Source organism: Macaca fascicularis, chromosome 14 (genome assembly GCF_037993035.2).
Source record: "Macaca fascicularis isolate 582-1 chromosome 14, T2T-MFA8v1.1".
NCBI classification, from domain to species: domain Eukaryota; kingdom Metazoa; phylum Chordata; class Mammalia; order Primates; family Cercopithecidae; genus Macaca; species Macaca fascicularis.
This window is the reverse complement of record NC_088388.1, coordinates 4,843,000-4,856,254: the sequence shown is the minus strand read 5'-3', so window position 1 is coordinate 4,856,254 and position 13,255 is coordinate 4,843,000. Positions and strand designations below refer to the sequence as shown.

The 13,255-nt window shown below is 59.4% G+C and overlaps 1 protein-coding gene across 1 annotated transcript; it reads right to left on the bottom strand.

Moving 5' to 3' along the window:
* Positions 1-2,007: 2,007 nt before the first annotated feature.
* FGF3 (fibroblast growth factor 3) lies at positions 2,008-13,006 on the bottom strand. The gene is made up of 3 exons (XM_005576979.4): positions 12,147-13,006; positions 9,873-9,976; positions 2,008-2,738 (listed from the first exon to the last, which is right to left on the bottom strand). Exons 1-3 carry the CDS (start codon positions 12,364-12,366, stop codon positions 2,343-2,345), a joined length of 720 nt encoding a protein of 239 aa, XP_005577036.1. The 5' UTR covers positions 12,367-13,006; the 3' UTR covers positions 2,008-2,342.
* Positions 13,007-13,255: the final 249 nt, after the last annotated feature.

Below are 13,255 nucleotides of genomic sequence, written 5' to 3'. Positions count from 1 at the left end.
TGATGCTCAAGCTGTGGTAACACAGCCCCACACAGGGTAAGTGGCTCAAACAGACATTTATCATCTGCAGGACTCTGGGCTGGATGTCCGAGACCGGGGTGTCAGTAGTGTTGGCTCCTTCTCAGGGCTACAGGGCAGAGTCTGTTCCTTTCCTGTCCCTTAGCTGCTGGTGTTTGCTGGCAAACTTTGGCACTCCTGGGCTTGTAGCAGTGTCACACTTGTCCCCACCTTTACGCTCTCATGGCATCCTCCTGTATGCACGGCTGTGTCCACGTGTCCCTTAAGGAGGACCCTGGTCACAATGGTTTCAGGGGTCATTCTACTCCTATGTGACCTCATCTTCACCAGTTGCATCTGTAATGACCCCATTTCCGAATAAGGTCACATGCTGAGGTACTAGGGGTTGGGACTTCAGCAGATAAACTCTGGGGAGAGGATGTAATTCACCCCATGACCCCCCAAACACACACACAAAATAAAGTCCCTTGGACTCTGGTGTGGGAAGGTGACCTCGGCATAGCTGTCTGCTGTGAAAAATCCACATTCTCTTGTCCAAGCTGTTTTACATGTTAAACAAGAGCCCCCAGTGTCTCCTACGCCTTCATCAGGAGCCATCTGTTGATCCTGTAGCACTGGGTGCCGCTGCTTCCCCGCGTCGACACGGCCCCTGGGCAAGTTCCCCTTGCCAGGCCTCAGGGTCATCATCTGCAAGGTGGAAGTAATGGCAGCCCCTGCCCCATCCCACTCTGGAGAAACAACAAAACCCACAGCAGAGCTCAGCCTACGCCCTGCTCCTGCTGACTGCCATGAATGTGTGTCCCTGCAGGGAGCCATTCCAGGAAATCTGACTTGCGCTGGGAGCTGAAGGAGGCACCAAGATTTTCACTTGTGTTGCACACGTGCCAGTGAGGAGCCCGGCCTCCCTGTGGGTTTGGTGAGTCTGCACTGACCAGTCAGGGGGCTCTGAGTCTGGGCTCTCTGACTCTGGGCTCTGTGACCATAAACTCTCTGGCCCTGGGCTCTCTGAGTCTCAGCTCTCTGACTCTGGCCTCTCTGACCCTAAGTTCTCTGACCCTGGGCTCTCTGAGTCTGGGCTCTCTGACCTCTGGAAGGTCATGGGAACAGAGAGTGATGGTCCTCACAGCCCCAGGCTCAGGACAGGCTCCTCACCTGGGCCCTGCCCATCCTGCAAAGTGCCAGGAGAGGTTTGTACACTGCCCATGCTGGCTCTCGCCTGGGCTGGCCCAGGTGATCCCACCCATGCCATTGTTGGGGAACAGGTGTGAGGAGGCACCTAGTCCAAGGCAGGGCCTGGCCACCACGTAATTGGTTCTCTGAGCCTCACCTTCTCAGGTAAAGATGGGGTGCACAGGTCCCAAGAGCAGGTTGTAAGGATAAAGGAAGTTTCTGTGCTGCCTGACCTGATACAGTTGCTCTAAAGAGTCCCTGGAGAAGCGCACAGCTTCCAGAGGAAGGAGCTTTTTAGAGTTTTAGAAGAGTAAACCTCTCTCTCTCTCTCTCCACACGCACATACACATACACGCACAGACACACACACATCACACATTCAGACACACCCAGAAACATACACACACATACATGTCCACACACAGGCATGCACTAACACAAGAACACACATACCCACATGTGCACTCACGCTTTCATAAATACACGATCCTTCTCTCCATGCACACACACGATGCACACACATGATGCACACACACGATGCACACACGATGCACACACACGATGCACACACACGATGCACACACATGCACAAACATGCCTTAGCATGTTTCCATCCATCCAAAAAAATCATAACTTTCTAAAACCAGGGGACTGAAGTGCACCTTTAGCCTGATCTCTGGGAATACCGTCTTCCTCTTAAAGCCTCAGCTGACGCAGGCTGGTGCCAGCGCGGATTCTGCTGTGCTCAAAGCAAGCACGTTCCAGTAAAGGCGGCAAGTGCTCCTCAGCCTGCATTACCATCTACCAAACGACAGAGTAGAATAAAATACTTTAATGTTTTGATGACACAAAGCCCCACGCTGCCCTGCTGCTCCTGGGAGGCTCCTCAGTCTGCCAGGGCTGGCACTCAGGCCCTTCCCTGCGAGCTTCTTGCCACACAGACCCACAAATGCCCTGCATTGCCGGCACCCCCCTCTGAGCTCCGACTTGGGCCCTCTTCAGTTCCCATTGGACCCTGATCTGAGCTGGCTCTGGAAATAGCTGAGAACTCAGAGGCAGGACGCAGGGGCAAGTGCTCAAGGAGGACAGTCAGAGTCGAGAGGCTGCCACACCAAGACGTTGCCAGGAGCTCTGGCGGTGGCCACCAGGCCCAGCTAGTGCGCACTGGCCTCCAGCTGGGAGCCCAGTCTTGGGGCCTGAACGTGCGAGGGCTCCAGGCCACCCAGGCTCTGCTTCTGCCGCCGCCGTCGGGGCTGGACCCCCTTACCAGGGGGTCTAGGCAGCCCACCCTGCAGCTGCCGCACCATCTCGTGGTCCCTGTGGTCCAGCACGCGGGGCAGGAACAGGGAGGACTTCTGCGTGCGGCGGGTCTTGAAGCCCCTGCGGGGCCGGCCCTTGCCGTTCACAGACACGTACCACAGTCTCTCCGCGCTGGGCTGCCGCCGGGCCCCAGGCGTACTAGACACCGTCCGGTACAGCCGGGAGGCGTATGTGTTATAGCCCAGCTCGTGGATCCGCTCCACAAACTCGCACTCGGCGCTGTAGTGCTCCTGCGGGGATGAGATGTCACGGTCAGTGGCCCGGGGAGACTGCGCCAGCGTCAGGGCCCAGGGCTGCCCGATGCCTCCCTCCCCTCCTTTGAGGCTAATCGGTCCAGTGCCAAACCCCAGCGCACTCTCAGCCAGCCACACCTTTGCCTAGGCCTTGCCCTCTGCCCGGCATGCCCTTCCTCCCCTGTGTGCCTGGTGAACTTGGCCTTCTGCCCAAAGGTCACCTTCTCTCAAAGCTGTGCTAAACAACTCCCAGCTCCAGCCTCTGTCCCCCGTCTGAGGGCGCTGACCCAGCACAGGGATGTGTAGGGCTATCTGTGGAGCAGAGACCGGGCCAGCCAACCTAGGTGCCCTGGGGGTCTGCTGGCAGCGTGGACATCAGCAAGGACTGGGCATTTGGACAAAGGAAGATGACAGCACCCAGATCGCTTTTAAAGAAACTACAGAGGCCGGGTGAGGTGCCTCATGCCTGTAATCCCAGCACATTGGGAGGCTGAGGCGGGTGAATCACCTGAGGTCAGGAGTTCGAGACCAGCCTGCCCAACATGGCAAAACTGTCTCTACTAAAAATATAAAAAATTAGCCAGGCGTGGTGGCACGCGCCTGTAATCCTGCTACTCAGGAGGCTGAGGCGGGAGCGTCTCTTGAACCCAGGAGGCAGAGGCTGCAGTGAGCAGAGATTGTGCTGCTGCACTCCAGTCTGGGTGACAAGAGCAAAACTCTGACTCAAAAGAAAAAAAAAAAAAGAAAAGAAATTGCAGAAAAGAAAAAAGAAGAAAGAATATGAAAAGCAGGAAGGGAAGGGGACACAGCCAGGTTTCATGAGCCCAGACTCTCCGTTAAACGCTGCACTCAGGGGTCCCAGCTGGGGTCACTGACCCCTGAGCAGCACTCTCTGAAGCTGGAGGGTCCGGCCTTGCAGGTTGAAAAGGTTACAATACAGAGCAGGGGCCGGGGCCTGGCATGAGGCACGTGCTCAATCAATGCCACAGATACTGCTGTTCTTAGGATAAGAGCAGAAGCTGGGGTGTCCCACCACAAGCAGGACAGAGAGGACACTGCTTTGTCATCAGAGATTAATGGGATCCTTGTCAGGCCCCGGGTGCAGTGGGGGAAGGGCAGAAGGGACCCTGCCCTCTCAAAGGCACAGTGAAGCTCTGAACTGAAGGAGCTTACACCAACATCCCCAAGGCCTGGCCATGGGAGGTTCCCTGAGGGGGTGCCTCATGGGGCCTTCTTAGTCTGTGGGATAGGGAAGGGGTGGGTATGCCTTATGCAGACCCACTGGGCTTCAGTCCCAGCTACAGGCGGGTGGCAACGTCTAGGGCCACCTCCCTAAGGGGGTGACTGAGAGGAGCTGCTCCCTCCAAACCAGAAAGGGTGGTAAGAGGTGGAAGCAGCAGGTGAAAAGTAGACAGCAGGATCTCGCCTTCCTCCTGGGGACTGGCCACAGGGAGGAGTCGGAGGCCCTCATGGTCTGTCCCCATCTAGGGTGTGGTGTCCCATGGGAGAGAGGGAGAGTGGCAATGGCCTCCGGGGCTCCCAGGCTGGACCCAGCAGTATCTGACCCGGCAGGACCTCAGGGAACAAGATGCTTCAAGCACCCCAACCTCTTTTCTAGCGACATGAAAGCCCAGAGCAGGGAAGGGTGGAAGGCTTGACCTGGTGGTAGGGGCTGCCTCTTCCCATGACCCAAAGCCCCCCTGCTCTCCAGCCCTCTTGGAGTCCCAGGGCCCCCTGGGTCACAGTATGGATGTTACTGTCCAAGACCAGTCTCCATGTTTATAGATGTGGAAACTGAGGCCCGGGGTGGTGCCAGGCCCTACATCACAGGGGGATAGAACAGTATCTGATCTGTGCCTGACCCCACATAGCCTGGGGCTCAGGGGCTATCTGGGAATGAGCGGGTGGGCTCAAGGCTGACTTCCCCACCCCACGCACTGGGTACGCCATGTTAGTGTCTGGCTCCAAGCCCAGACTGTGAGAAGCTCAGGGCAGGACCCAAGCTTCCCCACGTCCCTCGATCCTGCAGCAGGTGCGTCCTCTCAGGGCCAGAGAGGCCAGGCGGTAGGCTTTCTCTTTGCAGGGCCACTTGGGGGGTGGGCCACTGACGGACACGTGCCTGTGAGCCTCAGGTGGCGGGGGCTCAGGCCCTCCTGAGGTGGGAGATTGGGGGCAGTGTAGATCACTCGCTGACACGAGGTAGGGCACCTGGGGCAGCCGAGATGACCAAGGCAGAAGGTGTCGGCTCAGGGATCGGGGCCGTAGACTCCAGAGCTGCTGCAGTTGGGACTTGCCGTGTCAACGCTTTCCAATGTGTGTCCTGACACTGCCATCCCACCAGACCTGGTCCCACAGGCCCCTCCCCCAGGACCGCTCCCACCCCATGAGGGGTGGGGAGGAAGCAGACTCCAAAGCCACTTTGTTGAGGAGGTAGCTTCTGAAGTGAGCTGGAAGGGCGGAGTGGGCACTTTTTAGTGGGCATTTTCTGGAGGAGGGCATTCCAGGCAGTGAGGGTGTGGCGTGAGCAGCATAGATGGCTTGGGAGTTGAGGGAGCTTCCGGAGGCTGGAGGAGGCTCACCCTTTGGATGACAGCCACACTGGGAGCAGGTGGCACCTGGGCTGCTGCTCTGTGGGTGGAGGTAAGGTGCCTGTGGGATGCCTGGGTGTGATGGGAGTCCTCAGAAGCCATGAAATGGGCTGATTTGCTTTTTTAGGAAGCCCCCTTAACATGTACCTAGCAGAGTGCAACACACAGTAAGTTCCCAGGACACTGACTGGTGAATGAAGAACTGAATGTCAGATGAGTGGGTGGATGGATGGATGGGTGGATGGGTGGATGGATGGCTGGCTGGGTGGATGGATGGATAGCTGGATGGATGGATGGATGGATAGATGGATGGATGGATGGATGGATAGGTGGCTGGATGGATGGGTGGATGGATGGATGGATGGATGGATGGATGGATGGATGGGTGGATGGGTGAAAGGATGGAAGGAAGGAGGGACAATGGATGGATGGACAGGTGAATGGGTAGATGGACAGATGAACAGATGGAAGCATGGATGGAAAGAAGGATGAAAGAAAGGAAAGAAGGAAGGAAGGAGAGGTGTATGGACAGATGGGTGAAGAGAATGAAGGAAGGAGAAGGAAGGAAGGAAAGAAGGAAGGAAGGAGGAAAGGAGGGAAGGAGGGATGGAGGGAGGGAGGGAGAGAGGGAGGGAAAGAAGGAAGGAAGGAAGGAAGAAAGGAAGGAAGGAAGATGAAAGGATGGCTTGACAGACAGATGGACTGGAGGTGGGAGAGGCTGGAGCGGTGATCCAGGTGGGAAGTGAGGAGCCTGCCTTATAAGGTGTGGTCTCGGGGATGAGGCAGAGGGAGGTGAGGTGCGTGGGCTGAAGAGATGCAGGGGCATGGTCTGAGGTCTAGGGATGGGCTGAACAGCAGGAGGGGTCTACCGTGACTCCCAGCCCACTCTGGGTGAGAGTGAGTGGCCGGTGGGGCAATGTTTAAGATGGGGAGTCGGGGAGCTGCTGAGTTCGGTTGGAGAGTCTGAGCCAGCAGGATGCTGTGGGAGGGTGGTCTATACCTCAGAAGGGAGGTCAGGACCAGACCCAGGAGTGTCGGGGTGCAGTGCTCACTGGCCCAGAGGAATGAGCTGGCCCAAGGGCAAGCATGCTGCCAGCAAAGTCCAGGGAGCCCCATGGCGGGACAGCACTCCTAAGCAAGCTGGCCACATGCAGGACTGTGGTACCAGGTGGCAGGTGGCAGGCAATGGGATTGGCATTCAGGCTACTATGCCTCTCAGGTTGTCTTCAGGGCAGTGGGAACTTCTCCACTGGGCACTCTGGAAAGTTCCACACCCTCCAACCAGACTGCTTGACTACCCCCAGCCTCAGCATCCCTTGTGGGGCTAGGAGCCTCTGTCCACCCTTCTCAAAGCCAGACTGCGAGCTCTCAGGCATGAAAGCCCCAGGTGGGCTCTGAACCACTGGGACCCCCTCATGTCATGCTTTATTCTGTCTCCCCAAATCCTGGGTCCCCTATGGCAGAAGCTGGCACCATGAGGGCCCCTGCTCCCAGACACAGCTTCCAGGACACTGAAGAATGGACTGAATGTCAGACGGATGGGTGGATGGATGGATGGGTGAGTGGATGGGTGAATGGGTGGATGGATGGGTGGATGAGTGGATGGGTGGATGAATGGGTGGATGGGTGGATGGATGGATGGGTGAGTGGATGGGTGGATGGATGGATGGATGGGTGAGTGGATGGGTGAATGGGTGGATGGATGGGTGGATGAGTGGATGGGTGGACGAATGGGTGGATGGGTGGATGGATGGATGGGTGAGTGGATGGGTGGATGGATGGATGGATGGGTGAGTGGATGGGTGAATGGGTGGATGGATGGGTGGATGAGTGGATGGGTAGATGAATGGGTGGATGGGTGGATGGATGGATGGGTGAGTGGATGGGTGGATGGATGGATGGATGGATGAGTGGATGGGTGAATGGGTGGATGGATGGATGGGTGAGTGGATGGGTGAATGGGTGGATGGATGGGTGGATGAGTGGATGGGTGAATGGGTGGATGGATGGGTGGATGAGTGGATGGGTGGATGAATGGGTGGATGGGTGGATGGATGGATGGGTGAGTGGATGGGTGGATGGATGGATGGATGGATGGATGAGTGGATGGGTGAATGGGTGGATGGATGGATGGGTGAGTGGATGGGTGAATGGGTGGATGGATGGGTGAGTGGATGGGTGAATGGGTGGATGGATGGGTGGATGAGTGGATGGGTGAATGGGTGGATGGATGGGTGGATGAATGGGTGGATGAGTGGATGGGTGAATGGGTGGATGGATGGGTGGATGAATGGATGGGTGAATGGGTGGATGGATGGATGGGTGAGTGGATGGGTGAATGGGTGGATAGATGGGTGGATGAGTGGATGGGTGAGTGGATGGGTGAATGGGTGAATGGGTGGATGGATGGGTGGATGAGTGGATGGGTGGATGAATGGGTGGATGGGTGGATGGATGAGTGGATGGGTGAATGGGTGGATGGATGGGTGGATGAGTGGATGGGTGAATGGGTGGATGGATGGGTGGGTGAGTGGATGGGTGAATGGGTGGATGGATGGGTGGGTGAGTGGATGGGTGAATGGGTGGATGGATGGGTGGATGAGTGGATGGGTGAATGGGTGGATGGATGGATGGGTGAGTGGATGGGTGAATGGGTGGATGGATGGGTGGATGAGTGGATGGGTGAGTGGATGGGTGAATGGGTGAATGGGTGGATGGATGGGTGGATGAGTGGATGGGTGGATGAATGGGTGGATGGGTGGATGGATGAGTGGATGGGTGAATGGGTGGATGGATGGGTGGATGAGTGGATGGGTGAATGAATGGGTGGATGGGTGGATGGATGGATGGGTGAGTGGATGGGTGGATGGATGGATGGATGGGTGAGTGGATGGGTGAATGGGTGGATGGATGGGTGGATGAGTGGATGGGTGAATGAATGGGTGGATGGGTGGATGGATGGATGGGTGAGTGGATGGGTGGATGGATGGATGGATGGGTGGATGAGTGGATGGGTGAATAGGTGGATGGATGGATGGGTGAGTGGATGGGTGAATGGGTGGATGGGTGGATGGATGGGTGGATGGGTGAATGGGTGGATGGATGGGTGGATGAGTGGATGGGTGAGTGGATGGGTGAATGGGTGAATGGGTGGATGGATGGGTGGATGAGTGGATGGGTGGATGAATGGGTGGATGGGTGGATGGATGAGTGGATGGGTGAATGGGTGGATGGATGGGTGGATGAGTGGATGGGTGGATGAATGGGTGGATGGGTGGATGGATGGATGGATGGATGGGTGAGTGGATGGGTGAATGGGTGGATGGATGGGTGGATGAGTGGATGAGTGAATGAATGGGTGGATGGGTGGATGGGTGGATGGATGGATGGGTGAGTGGATGGGTGGATGGATGGATGGATGGGTGGATGAGTGGATGGGTGAATGGGTGGATGGATGGATGGGTGAGTGGATGGGTGAATGGGTGGATGGGTGGATGGATGGGTGGATGGGTGAATGGGTGGATGGATGGGTGGATGAGTGGATGGGTGGATGAATGGGTGGATGGGTGGATGGATGAGTGGATGGGTGAATGGGTGGGAGGAAGGAGGGAGTGGCCTCTGGACCAGAGAAAATGAAGGGGTGCATTCCAGCTTTCTGGACCTTCCTTTATCAAAACGGCTAAAAATCTGTGATGAAATCATCGGCTTATGTGAGAGGGAGCTGCGCGGTGTGTCCTCTGTGCGCAGGACTGAGCAGAGAGCTCACTGCAGGGAGATCGTCCTCGGGCCGCGTTGGCTAGACTACTTGTGGATGGAAAACCTCTCATTGCCCAAGGAAGTATCAGCCAAATTGCATGTAATGACTAGTCAGAGGTAGCAAATTTCCCCGTTACATGTATTTTACTCTGTGTATTCCCCACCCCTACCCCTTATGAGGAGGGGCACTGCCATACCCGCAGAGTAAGGAGACCCTTTTTGGTTACACGGAGGCCCAGGCAGTAAATAGACTGTGTCCCAAGCCTGGGCTCCAAGGCTCCTGTGTGCCCGGGACATGGGCGCCATCTCCCTTCCCCTCCTAGGCTTCAGCTCTCACCTTTCCACCCTTGGAGGGAACCTGCAGAGCTGGCCCAGCGCCCTCCTCCCCATGCTCCCAGGAGAGCTCTGGCTGCCCCAAGGAACACTCCCAGGTTGCCTTGGGTCCATTTATTTTGGTGGAAATTTGGGGGACAATCACTTCCCTGCTCTCAGCTACTCTCAAGGGAGGATGGTAGTGATGACGAGGATGGGAGGAACCTTTGCTAATCTGGCATTCTCTAGATTCCAGGTCTGCCAGGGCGAGGCTCCAGGTCACTCACGGAGCAGCCTCTAACAGACACAGCCAAAGATCACTGGGCACGGAGCCCTGCGCCACGGTCTGTTCCCAGCTCGGGTCCCATGTACCTGAGCAAAGTGTTCTACTGCCCACATCCCCCATCTTCTGGTGTGATGTGCAGGCCAGACCACTACTCCCACAGCGCCCACCCACGGGACAGCCTGGACTCACCGAAGCATAGAGTCGTCCCCTCTTGTTCATGGCCAGGTACCGCCCGGAGAAGAGACCCCTAATGGCCACAATGCCCACCTCCACTGCCGTTATCTCCAGAATACCTGGAAGAAATGAGAGGTGCCTCACTCCCACCGCCCCCCACAGAGCCACGGAGCGGGCGGCTGATGCCCAGCTGGCCTTGCCCAAAGCCACACCCCGGGCTCAGGGCTGGGGAGGGTAGCACACAACCCACAGGTCACAGTGAGTGGACGTTCAGGGAGGGAGAAGTCACCAGACAGGAGGCAGAGAAGGAGACCTCAGGGAAGGTTTGTCCTTATTCAAACCTGGGAGGGAAACGATGCAATTAACATTCCCACCCGCTGACGCTGCCCGCAGGATGGTTTCCATTCCAACCTCACAACATCTTGCCAGGTGCCTTCATCATCCGACAGACAAGCAAGTGGGAACCACTATGGCTGGGTGACTGTCAGGCCCCTGCACATGTGCCTGAGCGAGAAATCAAGCCCTCGCGGCAGTCATGAGAGTCTGAGCTCTGGGACTGCACGGTCCCCAATACCTGCGCCAGACAGCGGGAAAGCTGGGCCCTGATGAGCCAGGCTGGTAATAAAACCCACTGACAACAACACACAGGGTGCCTGCCACCCAAATCCTTCTGGCCGTAGACCTGGCGGGAGATCATTGTACCTGGCAGGGCAGGAAGCCGGTTTAGACCCTGGAGCCCGCAGAGGGAAGCTGGGTGGGTCTCACCCACTCGCCAGGGATAAGAAAGTTTAAATCTCCCCTCCCGCCTTTGCTTCTGGATACACGAGTGCAGTAGCGGAGGCTGGGGGCGGGGGACTGCATCAAAGGCCGGGGTCACTGTCTCCCAACAGAGGCTGCGAAGGGATTGGGGCGACTGCCTGCACCCTCTCCAGGGGATGCCTCTCAGGACCGCGCTCCTGGCACGCGGTCCGAGCACGGCCGCGGTCGCCACCGGGCTTTTGCTCCAGCCCAGGGCTGCTACGGTGCAGGCTGCGAGCCTCCCGCCTTCCCAGTGCGCAGGCTGGGCGGCCTCGGCGGTGACCGCCCGGGGGGACCAACGAAGCCAGAGTCTCGACGCAGGACGAGCACCAAGAAGTTTGGATGCTGTGCGACTCGAGGGGGAGCCTGGCTTTGGAGAGAACCGGGGTGTCTTTGTGAGACGAGTTCGGCACACTCGGACCCCCTGGCAACAGCTGGTGCCCACCGTGCGGCTCCGGAGGCGCGTGTCCCCAGGGCGCCCTCACAGGGCTACGGCTTTCCTGGAGGAAGCCGCGGTTTACTGCCGCCGCCACCTTCAATCCCCCGCACCGCTTCCTGAGCCCGGGGCCGGAGCCGAGCGCCGCGCGGCGCACGCGAGGACCACTGTGGTCTTGACTGCCCTCCTACCCTCCCCACGCGGTCCTCCCGGGCCTTGAGCTCCGCTATCCTGCTCCTTAAAGGGCTCGGCGCGGGCCTCAGGTCCCTGTGACCAGAGGAGCCTAACCGTGTTGCCCGGCGGACTCCCGCGGTGAGCGCAGCCCGGGCCGCGGGTCCTGCGTGCTGCGGGGGAGGGTGTGTGTCTGCACCCCCAGGTAGGGGAGGACACCGCTCCGCGCTCCTGATCCGCGCGTCCCGACGGCGAGAGCCCCCACCCTCCCGTCGCTGTGCAGCCAGGGAGGAGGCGGGGGAGGTGCAGATTCCAGCGCGGGGAATAACTGTCGGAGGCGGCCGCGGCTGGGGAACCGAGCTCCGCAGGGCAAGAGTCCTCCGCTCAGAGGCAGCGGCTGGGGCGGCCACCTGGGCAGCCGCGAGCGGGGAGGGCGGAGGGGACGGCGGGGCGTCCAGGGGTCGGCAGGAGGAGGAGAAGTCGTCAAAATAATAAAGAGGATGATAAATGCCTTGTCCGGCTCCTTTTCTCCGACACATTCAAAGGGCTTAAACTTGTCAGAGCTGCCCAAAGCAGCAGAGCCGGGAGCCCAGGGGTCGCCTAGCTCGCGTCCCCTCAGACCAGCGGGCTGAATCCGGGACGGACTGACAGCCGCCGTCGCCCTCTTCGGACGTGAACGCCCATCCCCCCGAGTTCTGCTCGGACCCCAGCGCGAGCTCTTCTCCCGGACGTGTAGGGCGAGGAGGACACCCTGGCGGTCGCCTTCTGGCAGCGGGAAGCAACCGGTCTTTTCCCGGACACCCTGAGCGCACCGTGCCTTCTCCCGGGCCCGACCCTCCCCGGCTCCGCTTCCCCCGCGGGGTCCCGCAGCGTCGGGCACTCACTGTAGGCGCTGTTCTCCAGGCTGCCGTTGACGCGGCCGCTCGGGTGCAGCTGGAGGTGGTACTTCGTGGCGCAGTAGAGCTTGCGGCGCCGGGGCGCCCCACCAAGGTGCTCGTAGACGCCGCCGCGGCCGCCCGCATCGCGCCGCAACCGAGCCCCAGGACCCGCTGCGGGCCAGCCCGGCTCCAGCAGGCTGAGCAGCAGCAGCCAGATTAGGCCCATCGTGGCATCGCGCCCACCCCGCGGCGGCGGCGGCTGCAGGCGAGCGCGGCGCCCATGGAAGGGGCGGCAGCCGGGCCGCGGCGAGGTGCTCGGAGCGGGCTCCCGCGCTTGGCGATGCTGACTTCGGCTTCGCGGGAAAGGTGGGGGAAGAAGGGGAAAGGGTGGGCGAGAGAGAGAAAGAGAGGGAGAGTGGGAGAGGGAGAGGGAGAGAGCGATCGCGAGTCCCTTTAATTTCCACCCAGGAGCAATGAAATTTCCGTTGCTGCGCAAAGCGCTGAAAGAAAGGACGGTTCGGCAACAAAAGGCCGACGTGGTCCCCAGGCGGAGGCGCGGGAGGGGCGGGAGGCCGGCGGGTGGGGAGCCCCGCGGAGCTCGGGGTTCGGGCCGGGCGCCGCCTGCATACACTCGCCCCCAGCGCAGGGCCGTCGAGCCACGGCTCCGCTCCGCAGCGCGCCCCACGCCCCCGAACGCCCTCCCGGCTCTGAAAGGTCCCTTCCCCGCCCCTCCCCCGCCCCCTCCCCCAGACCAATTATGTCTCCGAAAATTATAGACCGAGGCCTTGAGGCGGCCGCCCCAGGCCCTGTCACCCCCTCCCGCTCCCCATCAATCCCCCTGCACAATGGGGCCGCCGCCAATGACTGATGTCCGTGAAAACAACTTGCGGGGAAGTCGAGCTGACAAACGCCCATTAAAGGCGGCGCATAATGAAGGGCACTGCGGAGGGCGGCGGCGCGAAGGCTCCGGGGCGAGGGCACGCGTGGGGAGCCCCGGGTTTGTGTCTGCGCTCGGCGCTTCCTGCAGGAGCAGCGGTGCCGTCCTCAGCCTTGCAAGGCGCGGGCGGGCAGGGACTGGAGATGCTATCTTCTGTTGCGCACCCCAACCGGGCACC